Genomic DNA, 18172 nt, shown 5'->3' with positions numbered 1-18172 from the left:
GATATGCAAGAATCACGCTCCTTGAGATAGACTGAATGCACTGGGGTAAAATGAATACAGACCTGAAACCGTACAGTTTTCCATCAGTCCATGCACTAGATATTTCCATTATTCTGGCGTGTTAGTTTACCTCTCTGGACACGGTATTAAAAATTTGTACTGATCATACTGTAAATATTTTCGTTTCCCGTCAAGTATTGGGTCGTCATGTTTCTGCCAACTGATTATGTGATTCTAAAGGTTTTTATTACGGCTATTTTTATGCTGTGCCTTTAAAGTGTTTCACTATGTAGTTATGTATACATTTGTACTTCGAAAGGGTAAAAGGAATCTGAAATGTAGGGGGACGGGTACACAGGCATGGGGAAGGGTGCACAGGGCACACAGGCTTGCTTGCTTCATGAAATCATTCTTCATGCTTCTTGGAATGGACTGAATGCTTTATACTGACTACAAAGCTTGTTATCAGTCAACGTGCTACATATCTTTGAATTATTGTTGTGTTTTTTCCGTTTTGGTCACACATGCATTTTGATCCTGAAAACATGGTAGCGACATTATCAAACAGAGATGAGCAAAGACATGCTCAATCAATTGATAAAATTCAACTAGCACCCTATAGTACCCTCCTTTTATCCCGAGAACTAGGTATGCAATGACAGTGCGGAACACGACATCGACAATCTATCAAATTATCTCTTGAGATAATCTATCAAATGAACTCTAGTGGACATTGACACTTGTGAACTGTGATGTGTCATGCCAGGTGAAGGGTGTGAAAGCGGTCGTGGCATTGGCCCGCCCGACTGCATCAAGAACTAAACAAGACACACTGATGAGAAAACTGTTGAAAACTGAAAAGCCGTCCAAATCTGGTGATTAGCATTCGTGATATTTTTAAACATAACATATTTGCCTATCCTAAGTATGAATTTTTGAGTCCTGGGCGCCTCTGGCCTCTAAATGAAAGTGGCCGTCTAAAACCTCTTTCGTATGGCGAGGGTCAGTGACATACTAAGCGATGATGAAAGTTGTTTTAGTTTTGATCAAATTGTGCAGGTGTAAAACGTGCATGCTAGCAAATTTGAATAAGCCAACTCAATCAGAACTTTCCCTGGCGATGGGTGCAAATGAGCAAACAGGGGTATGCGTCCAGTTTCATCATTATTCATACATCCATTCATATTCATTTACACTATAGAATGGTACAAGAGCCTAGCACATTCGGAGAATAATGACGCATGGACGCTATAAAAATGACATGAAAACGCCGCAGCTGAAATGGGCAATCTAGACTGGCCGTTTCTAATGCGCAGACGCATACCAAAATGGATTTAGCACGAGAACAAGTACTCGGTTCCCAACCTCGCACCACCAAACAGTCGCAAGAACTGCGGCAGTGGATGTCTTGCTGGGCGGAATGGGCATACAAGATATGCCACTGTGTTCCAGATATAAAGATGCCCGTAACACCGCACACACATTTTGGCCTTTCCTGGGTGTCTGAATTTTCTGGGAAGATTTGAATCAGCTGTTATTGGGGGCGGCACAGTGGAGAGTTCAGACTGGCATCCGCTGAAGGAAATGCTTTCTTTGGATAACTGTCATTTAGTTCTAGTTCCTATATATATATATATATATATATATATATATATATATATATATATACACCACAGCCATATCTATATATCTCGGTATTTTTATATCCTCTCTTTCTTTCTTTCTCTCTCTCTCCCTCTCTCTCTCTCTCTCTCTCTCTCTCTCTCTCTCTCTCTCTCTCTCTCTTTCACCCAATTTTTTCGACCTCTCCCCATATCTCCCCCCTCTACTCCCTCTCACTCTCACAGCATCTCTGGCACCGTGCAGCGCGGGAGCTGCCGTTCCCAGTGACCGGTCTGGCCGCCGCAGCACGGGGGCGGAGGAGCTCCAGCAGACGCCTGCAGGCCGTTACCGAGGCCGCACGACTCACCGCCGGCCCGCCGAGACAGCCAGATTCATCCGCCAACCGAACATCATGCGGTGGCTACCTGTTGTGACGGTGCTGATCGCCGGCTGCGTCTCGCTGCGGCCAGCTTGGGCCGGACAAGACAACTCTGATCTGGCGGCGCTGGGTGAGTGACAGCTCTGATCTGGCGGTGCTGGGTGAGTGACAGCTCTGATCTGGCGGTGCTGGGTGAGTGACAGCTCTGATCTGGCGGTGCTGGGTGAGTGACAGTTTTGGTCCGGCGGTGCTAGGTGAATGGCAGTTCTGATCTGGCGGTGCTAGGTGAGTGACAGCTCTGATCTGGCGGCGCTGGATGAGTGCCAGTTCTGATCTGGGTGAGTGGCAGCTCTGATCTGGGCGTGTGGCAACTCTGATCTAGTCGGACTGGGCGACAGCGCCCTTCGTGGTGCCCAAGAATCGACAAATTTATAATCCATTTGCGCATTGTAGTGTGTCTTATCAGAAAGTGCGCAATATTATGCATGCATATTACATATAAGCGCAATATTGTTATATGTGCGCATTTTGATAATGCGCGCATCAATACCCACGTATTAATCCCGCGGGTATTGATGCGCGGAACCCGGCTCTATTTTATCTATTGCCCGACATATGCAACCACCCTAAGGTTTTTTTAGGGTATCTCCGGCATGTCGTACAATCGCACCAAACTTGTCGTTAGTCCGTAGGGTAGTCATAGGATAGTCATCGCGCATGGGCTGACTAAAAAACCTGTAGCATGCCAAAAATACTGGCTTGCTGCATCCAGTTAATGTTTATGTCGTACAATCGCACCAAACTTGTCGTTAGTCCATAGGGCAGTCATAGGATAGTCATCGCGCACGAGCTGACTAAAAAACCTGTAGTATGCCAAAACATACTGACTTACTGCATCCAGTTAATGTTTATTGGCGTGCTCGTACTTGCATCATGTGGAGCATGTGATGGCACGAGGACATCACATGGAGCACACGGGCCATCGTACGTTACATACTTACTAATCGGGTTTAACCTTGCGACTCGTGGGATGATGCTTTACCCTGTTATCCAATTGTCATAGATGACGTAAATTCATCGATGGCAGTTGTAACAGAACGACATTGCTTTGGATCACAGAACTCAGTATACCTCGAGGCGTAACGCGATACTGCCAGCAGTGTTCGCTGAAGCTCCCTCCCCGCGCCTCACTCAACCGGTTGACGAACACATGGTACGCGGGAAGCGTCTCAGTTATGTTGCATAAGTTACTGATTCATCCAAGGCCTCTGAAGGCCTTTGGGGGAAACCTTGCCAAAATATTTGATCTGCACCAAAATAGCAGCTCTATGTTGAACAATTCCCCGAATAGCTGAACTGTTAGTTGTTGTCGCAAGCTCAGCATTTCCCCCTTGCTTCGTAATCTTACCGAGTCCTTCGCAGGCGGTATAACTATGGCCCGCGGTATAAGTTGACACGCGGGCAGACTGCAAGCTCCCTTCGTCTCAATAAGGATATGCACAATTTATTTACGCGCTTTTGTAAACCTGCGACATCTCATCACCGAGACTCGGAACGTACGTCCTTTGTGTGATCTTCGGCAGGAATGAAGCTGAAGCGGGAATGGAACCAACCAAGTAAAGGTGTATTTGTGTCAGAGGCATGCATGAATCCAGCACCTTCCATTTCAGTGTGCATTTATAGCTGGATAGCTGAAGACCCGAGGTTGATATTTCAGACGAGATGATTTCTGGAAGTTAAGTTTGATAATTATGTGAAGCTGAATGTGTCCTTTTGTGCTGTGCTTGGCATTCTGTCGCAAGTCAATCTGAACGTCAGAACGAACTTAATCGGATAGCTTTGGCAAACACGGATCAGATCAGACCACACGCAACGGATGAGACCCGATTGGATTAATGATTTCTGGAAGAGGTAGATCACGTATCGAATAGATCTCAGATATAGCGGGCTGGACCGGTTGCTGGCATCGCGCCTCGCTGATCTGGTCGCGGTCGGTAGGTGATAGCATCCTTGATCATGGCGTAACGGCTCTGGCCCTCGGGACCGGCCGGCCGCACTGGGTGAGTTATGCCCTGGCTGAGTCGTGGTCACGTGCAGGGGTATGTGATGTGTCAGCCTTCTTGATAGATGCGGTTTTACTAAAACACCCAAGCCCGGCCACCGTCACAGCTTTCGGAAGATGGCATCGTTGCAGTTACTTTTCACAGCTCGTCACACACTTTCTGCAGAAAGAAGGTGACGCTTTGCGCTTTTATCTCCGCGCTTTTGCATGTAAGCTGTTCAGACATGTTCTTCTTGTAGCAATGCGCCCCTTCCGATTCAGCTGAAAAATGGAATAATGGAAAATGCAAGTCGCGAAACCCAATGAAACTTGGTTACCCATTTTTTTGTCTGGAATTGAGACGAGATATTGCGGTCCAGGACAGAAACTGGAAACCGGAACGTGGCCAGATATGAATGAAGCAGCATGCTGTGAAAAGTGACGCAACAAAGCCAAAACCGGGACCGGATCTTACCAGCCCGTTGTAGTGGTGGCACGGCATCGGTGCAGCTTGACTGACAGCAAAATGGCGTTCGTATTGACGCAGGTCTGTGGCAATGTGGGCGGGACATCAAGTACGTTTGTGCTCGAATCAAGAACCAACCGTCTTTTGGGGAACAATATCGCATCTTTGTAAACGGAGTGGCACCAAGCATCATACAACTCAGACCTCACCTGCTCTTTCCTTAGATGAGCTTTTGCTGTTCTCCATATATTGTTGAAGGACCATACTAAAGCAACAGGCTTAGATTCAGAATAAACAATGCTATCAATTCCTATCCAGGTGCGTCTGCATGCGCCTCGCAGATCAGGGCGTTTTGCAAATTGCTGGGCTCTCTCAGGCAGCCTGCTAACTGCCAGGAGTGCTTGAAACGTTGCGGAATGCCAACACAGTTTGTGAGCTGCCTGTCTGGCTCGGTGTGCTGGGAAATGCCACCACAGGTTGTAAGCTGTCCGATCAGCAGGACAATGGGACGTCGGCTAGAAAGTTTTGAAATTGCTCAAGTCATCACATCACACGCAACTTAAAGGTACTTTGATATGCAGTGTGTTCTGAGTTGACTGTGTGACTGTATGCAATAGTTCACTATATAAGTACAGCCATTGTGAAAAGCCATCATATGAAATTATTCCTCGGTGGCAAACAAGCAGAACTTTGGACCACATCAACCACATGAAGCGGCGTTACTCACATTTTGCAGCGAAATCGTCCCGTAAAAAAAAAACGCAACGTCGGCCTAGTAGAGGGGTTTAATAATTCTCTGCTAGGGGATTCTTATTTCGTCCATTTAATATTTATTTTCCTAAATGTTCAATTGCGGCCTGTTTGGGGCCTGCATGATTTCAATTTACTGCCAACATGTTATGTTACGCAACAGAAATGATGGTGTAGAATTCGGACCAGACGCAATTGACAGATGCATTGTCTTCATGTGTCACCATCTGAGTCGCACTTTAAGAACCACCTCCCATGGGCTCGTTGTGTGACGCATTTTGTGAGCCTTGGTTATTAATGCCAACACCCAAGGACTGCGCTCGTGAGGTGTTCTTAACACCAAGAAATATAATGTCAGGCGGAGGCGGATCCAGGATTTCAAGAAGGGGGAGGAGAGAGAAGCATGCAACCTTGTGATCCCCTGGAGTTTCAGGCCCCTCCAAAAATCTTAGCATCACGACCATTAAATCCTAAGATTCTTCGTATGCTGGTCCTTACATGGGAACCATCTTTCTGCGCGCAGCCCGTGGCAGAGCGTACCAGGCGTGCTGCAGATGCACATGCATGAAGCTTATTCATTTTCTCGAGATCATGGCGAATCCTGCCGTTCTCAGGCCAAGCTTTAAAGACATGACAATGCCAACTAAAGTTAGCTGCTAAATGCCATCAAAACCAAGCACGAACCTGATTCTTAGCTTATTTGCGGTCAGCCTGTTGCACCATATGATCAGCTGATGCTTGATGGCTAATGCAGGATTTTTGCTTTGTCTGCTATGAAGAGGTACGCAATATCCTAGCATTCAAAATATTTAAAAACCGTGATGCAAATGCATAAAGTGTGTTCAGTAATGCACGGAAAATAACACAATACGACGCCAGCGGAACATTAAACTATGTGTGACAATTGCACGTAAAAATTCGAACTGTTCTGTGTAGATATCCAACTGCTGCTCCAAGACTAGGACACCAAGGCCAACATTGCGGGCCTCTGAACGATCGGGAATGACCTGAAAGGCTAACATGTAGGACCCCGGCCAGAGCACAGAAGCCTCTAAGCAAAGGAAAATGACCTAAGAGCAGTGTACATGAATTAGTGCCCATGTGAGTTCCCGAGCAGGTTGAGACGAAGGGCCTCCATAGTAATGAGTAGTCCCCCGCGAATGAGAGCAAATAGAAAGAGTCCGAGATCAATGCAGAGGGTCCCTGAGCATCGAGTGGCTCAGTGCCTTACCTTACATGAGCCTCAACAACAGCACAAGGCCCTCCGAGCATGTGGAATCAACCCGAGGCGAATGTGAACAGCCCCTGAGCAACTGAGTGTTGCCCTGCATATGGGGCCCCTGCAAAAGCGTGTAGAGCCTTTCGGGCGGGTGGCAAGAATTCGTAGAGGGCTCCTGATCGATCAAGAATGCCCAAGCGGAGTAGTAGATAGTGCCCAACAACAGCACAGGGCCCTACGATAAAATACAAAGAGATCAAGGCAACGTGGAAGGCTCCTTAGCGATCAGGTTGACCCGGCAGGTGGACGTACCCCGGGAACAGCGCAACACCTCTGGGCGACGCCATAAGCCTCACAATTTCTCCAAACACCATCGTCCCAACCCGCAAGGAATGGCGTTCGGCTGCTTACGGGCTCTTCACTTTCGCTTGCATATATTCTTGGTCGTCTGTAAGCCCAAAGGCTTTCAAGTTTGTCGTGTTTTGTGTTAGAAAACTGCTTCTTTTCTGCTTGTTATGGACCCCCTCAGAGAGCATGGGTCTCCTCGGGGCATAAGGGGGCATAGTCCCCTGCTCTAAAATATAGGGTCATCTATTCGAATAAGAAGTACCCAAGACACAATATAGAGAGCCCAGGAAAAAATAGAGTGTGCCCAAGCGGATTAACAGATGAGGCCCCTGACAAGAGCGCAGGTACTTGCATTCAAATAAAAAGTATCTGAGACCCAAAGTAGATGGTCCCCGAACGATCAAGCGTGCCCGAACAATTTATCAGAACGGGCCCCGACAGGAGCGTAGGGCCCTTCATGCAGATAAGAAGTACCCAAAACCCGGTGTGGCGGGCCCCCAAAAGATGAACTGTACCGGAGCTGGTCATCAGATGGCTCCCGACACGAGCGTAGGGCCTTACACTCAAATACCAAGGCCGATTGTGCAGGGCCCTCGAACAATTCGGTGTACTCGAGCAGGTTAACATATTGGGTTCCCGACAAGTGCGTAGGGCTCTCCATTCAAATAGGAGGTACCCAAGACACAATGTGGAGGGCCTCGAACAATTAAGAGCGTCCGAGCAGGTCAACAGATAGACCCCGCTAAGTCCGTAGAAATCTAAGCAAGTGACAGAGAATTAGAGGGGCCTTAGACCAATATAGAGGACCCATGTGCATATCGCGAGTGTGTCGGTAGGGTTACCGAGGCCAACGTAAAAGGCCTCTGAGCAACCGATAATACCCCGGTAGGTGAACAAATGAGGCCAGAAGCTATATCGTATGGAGCCTTTCGGGCGAATGGCAGAATCCCCGGAAGGTCTCTGATTGACAACAGTACCCGGCACGCTAGCAGGAAAGGCCCCAGCAATAGCGCATGGGCCTCTGGACAAGTGCAAAATCTATTCATCCGTTGATGCAGTACTCAACATCGATTGAGCCGACATGTGCCATATGTTAACCTGACATGGGACAGTGCATTGACCTGATGTGTGTCAGCTGTTGGCCTGACGCTTGTCTTGCTGTTGCAGAAGCGCTAACCGCGGCCAGCTTTGGAGTTCATCCCGCGCACCTGCGGAAACGCAGAAACCTCAACGAGCTACTCGCGCATGGCCACCATGCTGCCCACGCGGACCATGGTGACCACGGCGATCACGGAGACCATGGTGCGCACGGAGATCACGGAGAACATGGTGCTCACGGGCATCATGGCGCCGAAAAAGGCACGCGGGCAGCGTTGACTCCTGCCAAGGGCACCGAACAGTCGGTCTGGACGCTCATCAACCACACAGACAAGTACGGCTGCGTAGCCAAGTTCACCTGTCTGCTGGAGGCCAAGCACCAGGGCAAGAACATAACGTCACCGGAGATCGTCATCCACCAGTACATCACGTGAGTGGCGCGGCGAGATAGGACCGCTGACGCCGACGGGCGCGGCGAGGTGGGACCACTGACGCCGACGGGCGCGGCGAGATAGGACCGCTGACGCCGACGGGCGCGGCGAGGTGGGACCGCTGACGCCCACCGGCGCGGCGAGGTAGGACCACTGACGCCAGCCGGCGCGGCGAGGTAGGACCGCTGACTCCGACCGGCGCGGCGAGGTAGGACCGCTGACGCCAGCCGGCGCGGCGAGGTAGGACCGCTGACGCCAACCGGCGCCGCGAGGTAGGACCGCTGACGCCAACCGGCGCGGCGAGGTGGGACCGCTGACGCCGACGGACGCGGCGAGGTAGGACCGCTGACGCCAACCGGCGCGGCGAGGTGGGACCGCTGACGCCAACCGGCGCGGCGAGGTAGGACCGCTGACGCCAACCGGCGCGGTGAGGTGGGACCGCTGACGCCAACCGGCGCGCCGGACGACGAACACAGGCGACCACTGTACGCGACATTGCAGCGGGTGGGTGGCCAGAGGAAGAGTGGGTCTGCAGAGGCAAGCAAACCTCTGGGCCAGGGACAACTGTCGCAGGGACAACTGGTCCATAGTAACTGAACCGATAGTACTTGAACCAGGGACAACTGGATTAGACATAGTCTATTGGCAAGTGAACAAGGGAAATGAGATCAGTATAACTGAACCAGAATAACTGGCCGATGGCAGCCAAACCAGGGACAATTGAACTGTAGCTTCTTAACCCCCGACATATCCTTAGCGTGTCTTGTTCCTCCTCGGCTCGCTGTTTTACATCCACCCAATCCTGCCAGTTGCGACTTCATCGGGTCACCGTGTCGACATTGCCATCATTGTCATCAGTTTAACTGTCACTAGCTCAGATGTCAGTGCCTTAATCGTCATTAATATTTTTGCCACCGGTGTTTTGGTTGATACTGGCGCAACCGCCACTGGTTTGATAGAAACTAAACTAAACTTAATAGAAACTAAACTAAACTTAATATAAACCAAATAGAAATAGTCACTAGGTAACCATCTCGGGTTTAATCCTCACTGGTTGGTACTGGCCTCTGGTACAGTTGTCTTGGCTCAATCATCATGGACCCCATGCAGTTTACCAACCTGATGTTGATTGCTCCGCCAATTACATTGCGAACGGCAATCGGTCTTGAGAGCATCAACAGACATAAGGGAAAGATCACCACATTTCGTAAGCCTCATAAAATGAGAGCAACTGCCTATACCATTTCCAAAAGTTGCATTGTTAACAGATAAGCCTGTGGCGGATCATTTTTTTTACAGATATTTTGATGCGAAGATTATTGGTGAAAGCCTCAGTTAAGTGAAGCTAAGGAGTTCGGGGCAAGTGTCCAAGGAGGCGATCAGAGGTCCTCTATAAGTTGTGGCCTTGCTTTATGAGACTGTTTACCTTGCGAGCCATTGCGAAAGGTCAGCGGGAGAATGCTCTGACCCTGTCTTGGCCCGGCTAGGCCCTCAAAGCAGCCAGGCTGCACCGAATTGACCAGGCTGATGGTCAGCAAACACACCCCGCATCCCACAGCGATTGACTACAGTCACGTGAGACTGTTGAACGTTTTATTACTGGCTGATGTAAGCAACCCTCTTTTTAAACCTTGGGTCTAAGCCTCTTGATTCGGCGGATTTCTGGGATCCGGGGCAGGGCCCACTCTAAGCACCAGTTCAGCCCACCCGGTTCAGCTAAGGGCGCGGCCACGCGCGGGCGCGGGCGCTGCTAGCTCCTCCCTTGTTACCCTGCACGCCTGCTCTTTGTTGCAGGTGTGTGTGTGAAGGGGGGAGGGGGGGGGGGGGCAGTAGTGTAGTGGTTAACGTTTCTGTATTAACCTCTACGGCCTAGCAAACCAAGGTTCGGGGCTCGATTCCTCGCGGTTCCAACCCTCCCTGCCAGGGTGAGAGGCAGGCCACGCCATATAGCGACAGCAGCTGGATGCGCCATAAAGCCCAATGACAACAACAAGTGTGTGTGTGTGTGTGTGTGTGTGTGTGTGTGTGTGTGTGTGTGTGTGTGTGTGGTGTGTTGTGTGTGTGTGTGTGTGTGTGTGTGTGTGTGTGTGTGTGTGTGTGTGGTGTGTTGTGTGTGTGTGTGTGTGTGTGTGTGTGTGTGTGTGTGTGTGTGTGTGTGTGTGTGTGTGTGTGTGTGTGTGTGTGTGTGTGTGTGTGTTTGAGACTGCACCCGATTTGTCTCCGGCTACCAGCACGCTTCTCAACAAGATCGTGACGTCCAAGTCGTGAAGCCCGTCACGGCCCTGGGCCTTCACCGCCATGCACGTGTTCGACGTGCCCACCCACAGCCAAATACATCAAGGCCTGGCCCTTCACCCTGACTTTCCTGACCGTCATCCGTGTGCTAGTGCCTGTCTGCACCCGTCACCTATTCCGTTCCAACTTCAACCGCGTGCGAGACCTGTCAGAATCTGATCATTGCCTGTTCGGGTGCTGCGCCTCTGGCTTCGGCAGCCGTTCTCAGCGAATGCACGCGCCGGGCCACGGCGGCCGCGCGGCAGGGGCAGGCGGTCCCGACGCCGCGGACGGAGGTAGCGCAGTGGTGGACGGAAGACGACAGTCCAAGCTTCCAGGCTTCTGGAGCACATCAGAAGCACATCCAAGCTTCTGGAGCTCACAAAAGAACTCAGACGTCACGAATTCGATGTCGTGCTCCAATATGAGACGTGGCTGCGACCCGCCACGCCCAGCCGACCCGTGGCGATGCCCGGGTACTTCATCAGCCGGGTAGCCTCGCCGCGACGGGTGAGGCTACGGCGGCGACGTTGTCATGACAAAAACCAGCATCAAGTCGACCGCAACGCGTCTGCCGGCTCTTTAGATCCAGGGCGGTAAGCTGGAGTCACGGCGGCGCTGTTGAAGCTCGAGCGGGGACATCAGTTCGTTATCTAATGGCTGCTCCGTCCGCTTCGGCGCACAGGAGCTGCCCTACACCACGACTAACGGACCTGGAGACCCAGCTGCGGCGCGTGCTGACTGACCGGCCGGGAGTTCCGCTCATCATCAGTGGTGATCTGAAATGCGATTTGTGAAAGGACCACAGTGGTTCAGGGTGTCGGTGGCCTTTTGGAATTTTTAACAAATCACTCCATTGACCATCTTGTGGCCGTACCGACTCTCTTTGCTGGGATGATATATCTTTATATCGGTCATCCAGACATTTATCACGCCATAATAACATCATTCAAATCCTGCCATTCTGTTGACTATGCGACGGTTAGGACCAAGAAAAATATATAATAGTAAATAATATATATATATATATATATATATATATATATATATATATATATATATATATGTGTGTGTGTGTGTGTGTGTGTGTGTGTGTGTGTGTGTGTGTGTGTGTGTGTGTGTGTGTGTGTGTGTGTGTGTGTGTGTGTGTGTGTGTGTGTGTGTGTGTGTGCGTGTGTGTGCGTGCGTGTGTGTGTGTGTGGGTGGGTGTGGGTGTGGGTGTGGGTGTGGGTGTGTGTGTGTGTGGGTGTGGGTGTGTGGGTGGGTGTGGGTGTGGGTGTGGGTGTGGGTGTGTGGGTGTGGGTGTGTGCGTGTAAAAATATGTAATGGTGGAGTCATTCACATCTGGCCTTCATGAGTATGATTTCCAGATGCAACGGCCGTCAGTTGGCTCTCAACCAATGTTGTGCAAGGTACGATGGTGTAATCAATAACTTGTCGAGAAGCATATTTATTAACCAGAGACATTGTGTTGTCTCGAGCAGTCTTTTCAGCTTAAGATTATACCAATAACTATAAGTGAGCTTGTTTCATCCTTTCTAATGCTTGCTTCAATGTCGTGAAATGTGAAACACTCCCTGTAAGTAAATGCTTTGACGTCATTGATCAACGAATTCGGATCCAGAAGCTGCGGATGCACGGTATTGAGGCCTCCTCGTTTGCCGCCTGTCTTCAAGGGCACACCCAGAAGGTGTACTTGAATGATGGGTCCGAGCGCAGGATGCTGTCACGGTCGCTTGCTACCAACATGGCTGTCTTCCAAGACTCCACATTAGGCCAGCTTCTGTTTCAAGTTTTCCCGCATGACCTTCCTTTGTATGCAGAAAAGGCACATGTTTTTTTCAATATGCAAATGGCATCCAGGTTTTGGTGAGTGATCCGAAACACTACCTTAAGGGACTTATCTCCCGCATGGAGGCATCGCTTGCGTCACTCAGCTGCTGGTTCCCTTCACACACCCTTGAGGTGAACGCAACCAAAACGCAGCTGATTACTTTCTGCGGTCCTCAGAATTTACGCCCTATTTCGGACTTCACCGCAAGTTTCCATGACGCTGCGCTGTGACCTTGAGGAACTAAGGTGTCGTCTTTGACAGCGCCCTGTCCTGGAATTCACATATGGCCAAACTCACTCCCGGTATATGGACGTTCTCATAGGCCTGTCCCACGCGCGACACTGCCTTCCGGATTGCGTCATCAAAACCCTGATGAACGCGCTGGTGCTCACGCAAGTCAGGTGTTGTCTCATGGTTGATGACAATGGCTACAAAACAGCTTCGAAAGAATCCGAAAGATCCGAAACTTTCATGCCGGAATGATGTTTGGCCGGCGTAAATTTGACCGTGTGTCTGATTTGCGTGAGATGCTTCGATGGACGTCGTCTGGACGCATGGAAGAGCTTCAAGTTGATGCTGCACGTCGAGGTTGATGCTGTTGTAAGTTGTAGGTTGATGCTGTTGCTGTTGACGTCAAGTTGATGCCGCACGTTGATGCTGCACCTGCTATGCCGAGGGGCATGTTTGTGCTAACCGCGACACACGTGCCCGACCCGCTCGGCAGGACAGACTCCTCCACCTTCCCAGGCCGAGAACCGAGACCGGTGGGAGACGTGTTGGGTGTCACGTGCCCGACCCGCTCGGCAGGACAGACTCCTCCACCTTCCCAGGCCGAGAACCGAGACCGGTGGGAGACGTGTTGGGTGTCACGGGCCCGCATTGAATAATGCACTGTCAGCCGACTTCACACAAATAGCAGAGCGGCGTTTCGTACGCGCGGGGAGAGCTCACTTGTTTGAGTGCTATTGCTATTCGTAGCCGGTGAATGGGTGCCTGTGTGCATCATGTTTTGTTTCTTACATGCGTGTTCTTATCTCCTGTAATTTTGGCACGGAACTGTAAAAGCCACTGTCAGTTGTGGATGGCCATATGAAAATAACAGATATACATACATAAGCACTAAGCGACCGGCCCAACAGCAGCATGTTGCAATGGAAAGTTCAAAGGGAGTGTTTCACATTTGAAGATATTGAAGCAGACATCAGATATGATGAAACAAGCTCACTTATAACAATTGTTACACTTTTTAATTGGAAGAGGTTGCAGTACAGTACAATGTTCAGTTTAGTAGATATACTCCTCAATGAGTCAAGGTGAAATTACGTCACTGTACCTTGCACAACATTGATTCAGACCCAATTGGCAACTGTTATATCTGGAAATCGCGCTCACGAACGACATATAAGAACGCCTCAACACTTACATTCGTCGTTACCTTGATTGCCACTTGGCTTATGGAATGACAGGATTTAAATGACGTTGTTTTGACATAATGAATACCATGGTGAGTTTAAAATACTCTCCTCGGTATATTTTTCCCCATTTTCACGGGAGCACAGCTCAGAAACTAGAGTGGCTTAGGTCTTAAGGAGTACAGCATTGTGAACAACACCAAAAGGTCTTGAAGATGGCTATTTTAGTTCAAAAGAAAGAAGCATTTCACCATTGGGGCATATTTGAAAAGCATACTCTAGTGAAATCTCAGGACCAGTCGCCTCTAATAAAAGCACTATGTAGGCTCACCGCAGTACCGTGAAGACATACGAATATCAATTATGATTATTTTAGCTTACGCTGCCCACGCTTTGTAACAGCAGTGCGCCACTTCGCCCCGCAGTCGCGACCACCGTCTCCATGAAAACTGCCCTTCAAATGTGAAACATTCCCTTCAAGTGCGGCCGTGGCTTTCGGCTGCAGACCATTTCAGTCATAGACAAATATCGAGCCCTTAAAGCGGCTCGAACCTACTCCGCCGCAGGTTGGTGAATCAGAAGACAGCACCCTAGTCGATTGAGCTATCAGTAAAATGAGCTACTAGTAAAATAGTTCATAAAGAATCGATGTTAGCTGTCTGAAGAGCAAGGCCGTAGTAATCGGAGTCACGCGACACATCGCTTGTCCTCTGCATCGACATATTTCTAGCAGATTGAAGCATGTGAGGTCTTTTAACTTACTTTACTCTGCGGAAATACGACGAACTACGACGAACTGGCGGACACGTGGCATTACTTAATTTCACCACACCGACAGGCCAACCGTAAATTGCTACGTAAAATGACCACCACAAGCTGTACATCACGCATGTAGCCACCTGCACATCTCAGCTGTTTTTTCTTCTTCTCTAGCCCACGAAATGCGAGATTGGCAGGGATTGGTCGCCCACCTGCGGGCGACGACGAAACCGGCCCGGGTGGAGGGGAGGGGAAGAGGGAGGGGGAGCCACCGAGACAGAGCCTTCGTCGCTTACGTAACTCAGGAACAGGATGCGCGCGTCATAGCCCAGGGCCAGAATAAGCGCATCAGGCGTGGGCGGGTGGGAGAAGTTCAAAAGTCAATTTTCCTGTAAGCGCAGCTATAATATGAGCCATCTGCTTAAACCTGAACTTTCACGGTTGGCTTTTCAGTTTTACACCTTCTCCGCTTTTTTCACTGAAAAGTTTCATAATCAGGTACATAAACCTTTAAATTTAACCTTAGTCTTTGCCTTTAATTAGCTTGGGAAACGTCCTTAAATTTAAGTCCTATCGTTCAAACCTGCTGCCGAGCTCTCGCCGCCGGGCTCCCGCTGCCGAGCTCTTGCTGCCGGGCTCCCGCTGCCGAGCTCTCGCTGCCGGGCTCCCGCTGCCGAGCTCTTGCTGCGGAGCCCTCGCGTGTGAAGTCAGCTGATCGCCAAGGCCTTCGATCTCACTGGAACGGTGCGAGTGGGCCAGGAACGTGGCGGAGCTGACCTTGAACGTCTGGGTCGTGATGGATTCGAAGCGGGCGTGTTGGCGGACTTTCCTGTAAAACGCCTGGATTTAGGGCTTAGCACTGAGCCACATGGGGTTCTCCAGGGCCGACGAGCTGGCATACTCGGCTGGGGAGGGCCGGTGGCCGGTGCTGGCCATGGCTGATGCTGGGGCTAATGAGAAGATCTCGTGGGTGTTTGGGAGACGCTGTGTCAGGAGAGTGGTCGGGTGACTTGTGTTTCTTTGCATTTGATCTCAAGAACCTTTTGCAAATGCGTTTGCTGGTTGCACTTAGTGGTACCTCGAAATAAACCGTAAATGAGTACCATTTTTCGATCACATTGAAACCCTAGAAACTCATTTAAATCTCACTCAAATTTCTAAATGATAACACTCGCGTTGTATAAAACACTTGCATTGAGCCCACGCGCTTGCGCGTCTTCATCGACATCATGATAGACCCCTGGCTATACACGCGTTTTTATTTATTTCCTGGCTCATGCGCTTGCACACCTCCATTGGCACCATGGTAGGCTCCAGGCTACTCCCGTGGTTTTTTATTTCCTAGCTCACGCGGTTGTCCTTCTTCATTGGCGCCATGGTAGGCCCCGGGCTGGACCGCGGCTGGAATTGTTCCTGTCCTGTGTTTGGTAGCCACCGTTACATTGTTTGGTAGCCACCTTTACATTGTTCGGCCGCTACAACTCATCAGGACACAATCACCGCAAAAAACACGTTTTGAAATGTCCAAAATTAACTAGATGTGTGTTGCATTTAAATGGGGCGTCCCAGCTTTGGGGTATATTTCAAAACCCAACAATTTCGAAGAGCAAATGCAAGTTATTACTTACATTGTGGTGAACACGGAGTCAGATGAGATTTCTCCTGCAGGGTCGGCATTTTCAAATCAAAGTGTTCAGCCGCTCGGAATTATTTCGAGAAAGCGGTATTGCTGGACAAACCGTACGCATCTGGTGTAACGACAGGTTTCATGTAGTACAATACATAAATTATTGTGCCTTTATTTAAATTCTTATATAATACCATATTGATAATAGTACCAGATTCAAGAGACAGATCAAAAAGTGGCAATAGGTACAGAAAGTTCGGTGCTCCCTTTAAGGTCGTTCTTTTAATAACAGCTCACTTGCATGTCCCATCGCTTCCATACGACCAGTCCTCGTGAACAATAGCTCCACCGCATCGTACATTGCTACGGGTGTTGCACGACTACATGCGGTGAATGCGCCCCCAGAGTTCAGGTGCTCACCATTCCACACGTTGTTAATGCTCCGTTCGCTCTTCAGAATGCATATGCCCTGTCTTCACGCAGGAGTCAGCCGGCCGAGTCAGAGCTTGAGGAGCTGAGCATTCTGAAGGCGCCCTACTTCTTCGCCGCCTTCGTCGGCAACCGGTTCGGCCGCAGCATGTGCTCTAGGTTCTTCCCCGACTGTCGACACGACTTCGAAGATGAGCTGGTGTTCGTCGACAAGTTCGAGATCGTGCAGCCGGGGGCCGCCCAGCCGTCCGTGAACTTGGATGTGAACCTGGCCGGGCCGGCCCCTTGAGCAGGGCAGAGGCAGTCGGCCGACGCGGCCGCGCGCCCGGCTCGTCGGCCGGCACCGGCACCAGCACGCCGCGCCGGCTCCCTCCGCCCGCCCCCGCTGCAGTGCCGACTGATGATGCAGGCCGCCCGCTGTGGAGCGGAATACATGATGCACTGAGACGTTGTGGGTAAAACAAGGTTCCGTTGCACGCGTGCAGATGCCCGCCATTCGCCCATACATGCATGCGGATGCGTATGCGGTTAGTTGTTATGTCTCGCGTGGTGCACCTTTGCTTGCTAGAAATATGTCGCTGATGGCCTCAAGACGCGGCAAGTCTTACGGTGAGGTTTACAGGGTCCATAAATCCTTCAAATTGTCGACGCGTGCTGTACACAATCCGACCGCCTCTTCGTTCCAAAAATCCTGGCTGTTTCGTGTCCAAAGCATTTGGTCCGAGCGGTTCGAGCCAACGGTGCACAATCGGAGAGAACCAGCTCTCACAGCGACAGAAGTCCCGAGAATTATCCTAAAAAAAAACATGGCAAAAGCACTCATGGTCAGTGCGGAGTTGCATGACTGCTGTGCAGTGTGAGAGGCCGTGTCCCGTCCCGCTAGTCAGTGCGGGAAGCCGTGTCCTGTCACGCTGTTCAGAGTGGGAGGCCATGTCCTATCACGCTGGTCAGTGCGGGAAGCCGTGTCCTGTCACGCTGGTCAGTGCGGGAAGCCGTGTTCTGTCACGCTGATCAGTGTGGGAGGCCGTGTCCTGTCACGCTGGTCAGTGCGGGAAGCCGTGTTCTGTCACGCTGTTCAGAGTGGGAGGCCGTGTCCTGTCACGCTGGTCAGTGCGGGAAGCCGTGTCCTGTCACGCTGTTCAGAGTGGGAGGCCGTGTCCTGTCACGCTGGTCAGTGTAAGAGGCTGTGTCCTGACACGCTGGTCAGTGTGGGAGGCCGTGTCCTCTCCCGCTGGTTAGTGCAGGAAGCCGTGTCCTCTCCCGCTGGTTAGTGCAGGAAGCCGTGACCTCTCCCGCTGGTTAGTGCAGGAAGCCGTGTCCTGTCCCGCTGGTCAGTATCTCCGCCGCCAGCCGAGGATCATGTGGACACCTGACATGGAGACCGGCCGCTGGCAGCTGCTCGGACGCTCCGACCAGGAGTGTCGTGTCGATGAGAGGGCGCGGGGCAGGGGCAGGGGGGAGGGATAGAGACAGAGCCCAGCCAGCCGCGTGCCGAGAGGCAGC

The 18172-nt window shown here is 50.8% G+C and overlaps 1 protein-coding gene across 1 annotated transcript; it reads left to right on the top strand.

The window, feature by feature from the left end:
* Positions 1–1954: 1954 nt before the first annotated feature.
* LOC119101434 (uncharacterized) lies at positions 1955–17110 on the top strand. The gene is made up of 3 exons (XM_037224770.1): positions 1955–2111; positions 7973–8333; positions 16724–17110. Exons 1-3 carry the CDS (start codon positions 2015–2017, stop codon positions 16956–16958), a joined length of 693 nt encoding a protein of 230 aa, XP_037080665.1. The 5' UTR covers positions 1955–2014; the 3' UTR covers positions 16959–17110.
* Positions 17111–18172: the final 1062 nt, after the last annotated feature.

This window comes from Pollicipes pollicipes, unplaced genomic scaffold, assembly GCF_011947565.3.
Source record: "Pollicipes pollicipes isolate AB1234 unplaced genomic scaffold, Ppol_2.1 Scaffold_4881;HRSCAF=5763_pilon_pilon_pilon, whole genome shotgun sequence".
NCBI lineage: Eukaryota > Metazoa > Arthropoda > Thecostraca > Pollicipedomorpha > Pollicipedidae > Pollicipes > Pollicipes pollicipes.
This window is presented reverse-complemented; position numbering and strand designations above follow the sequence as displayed.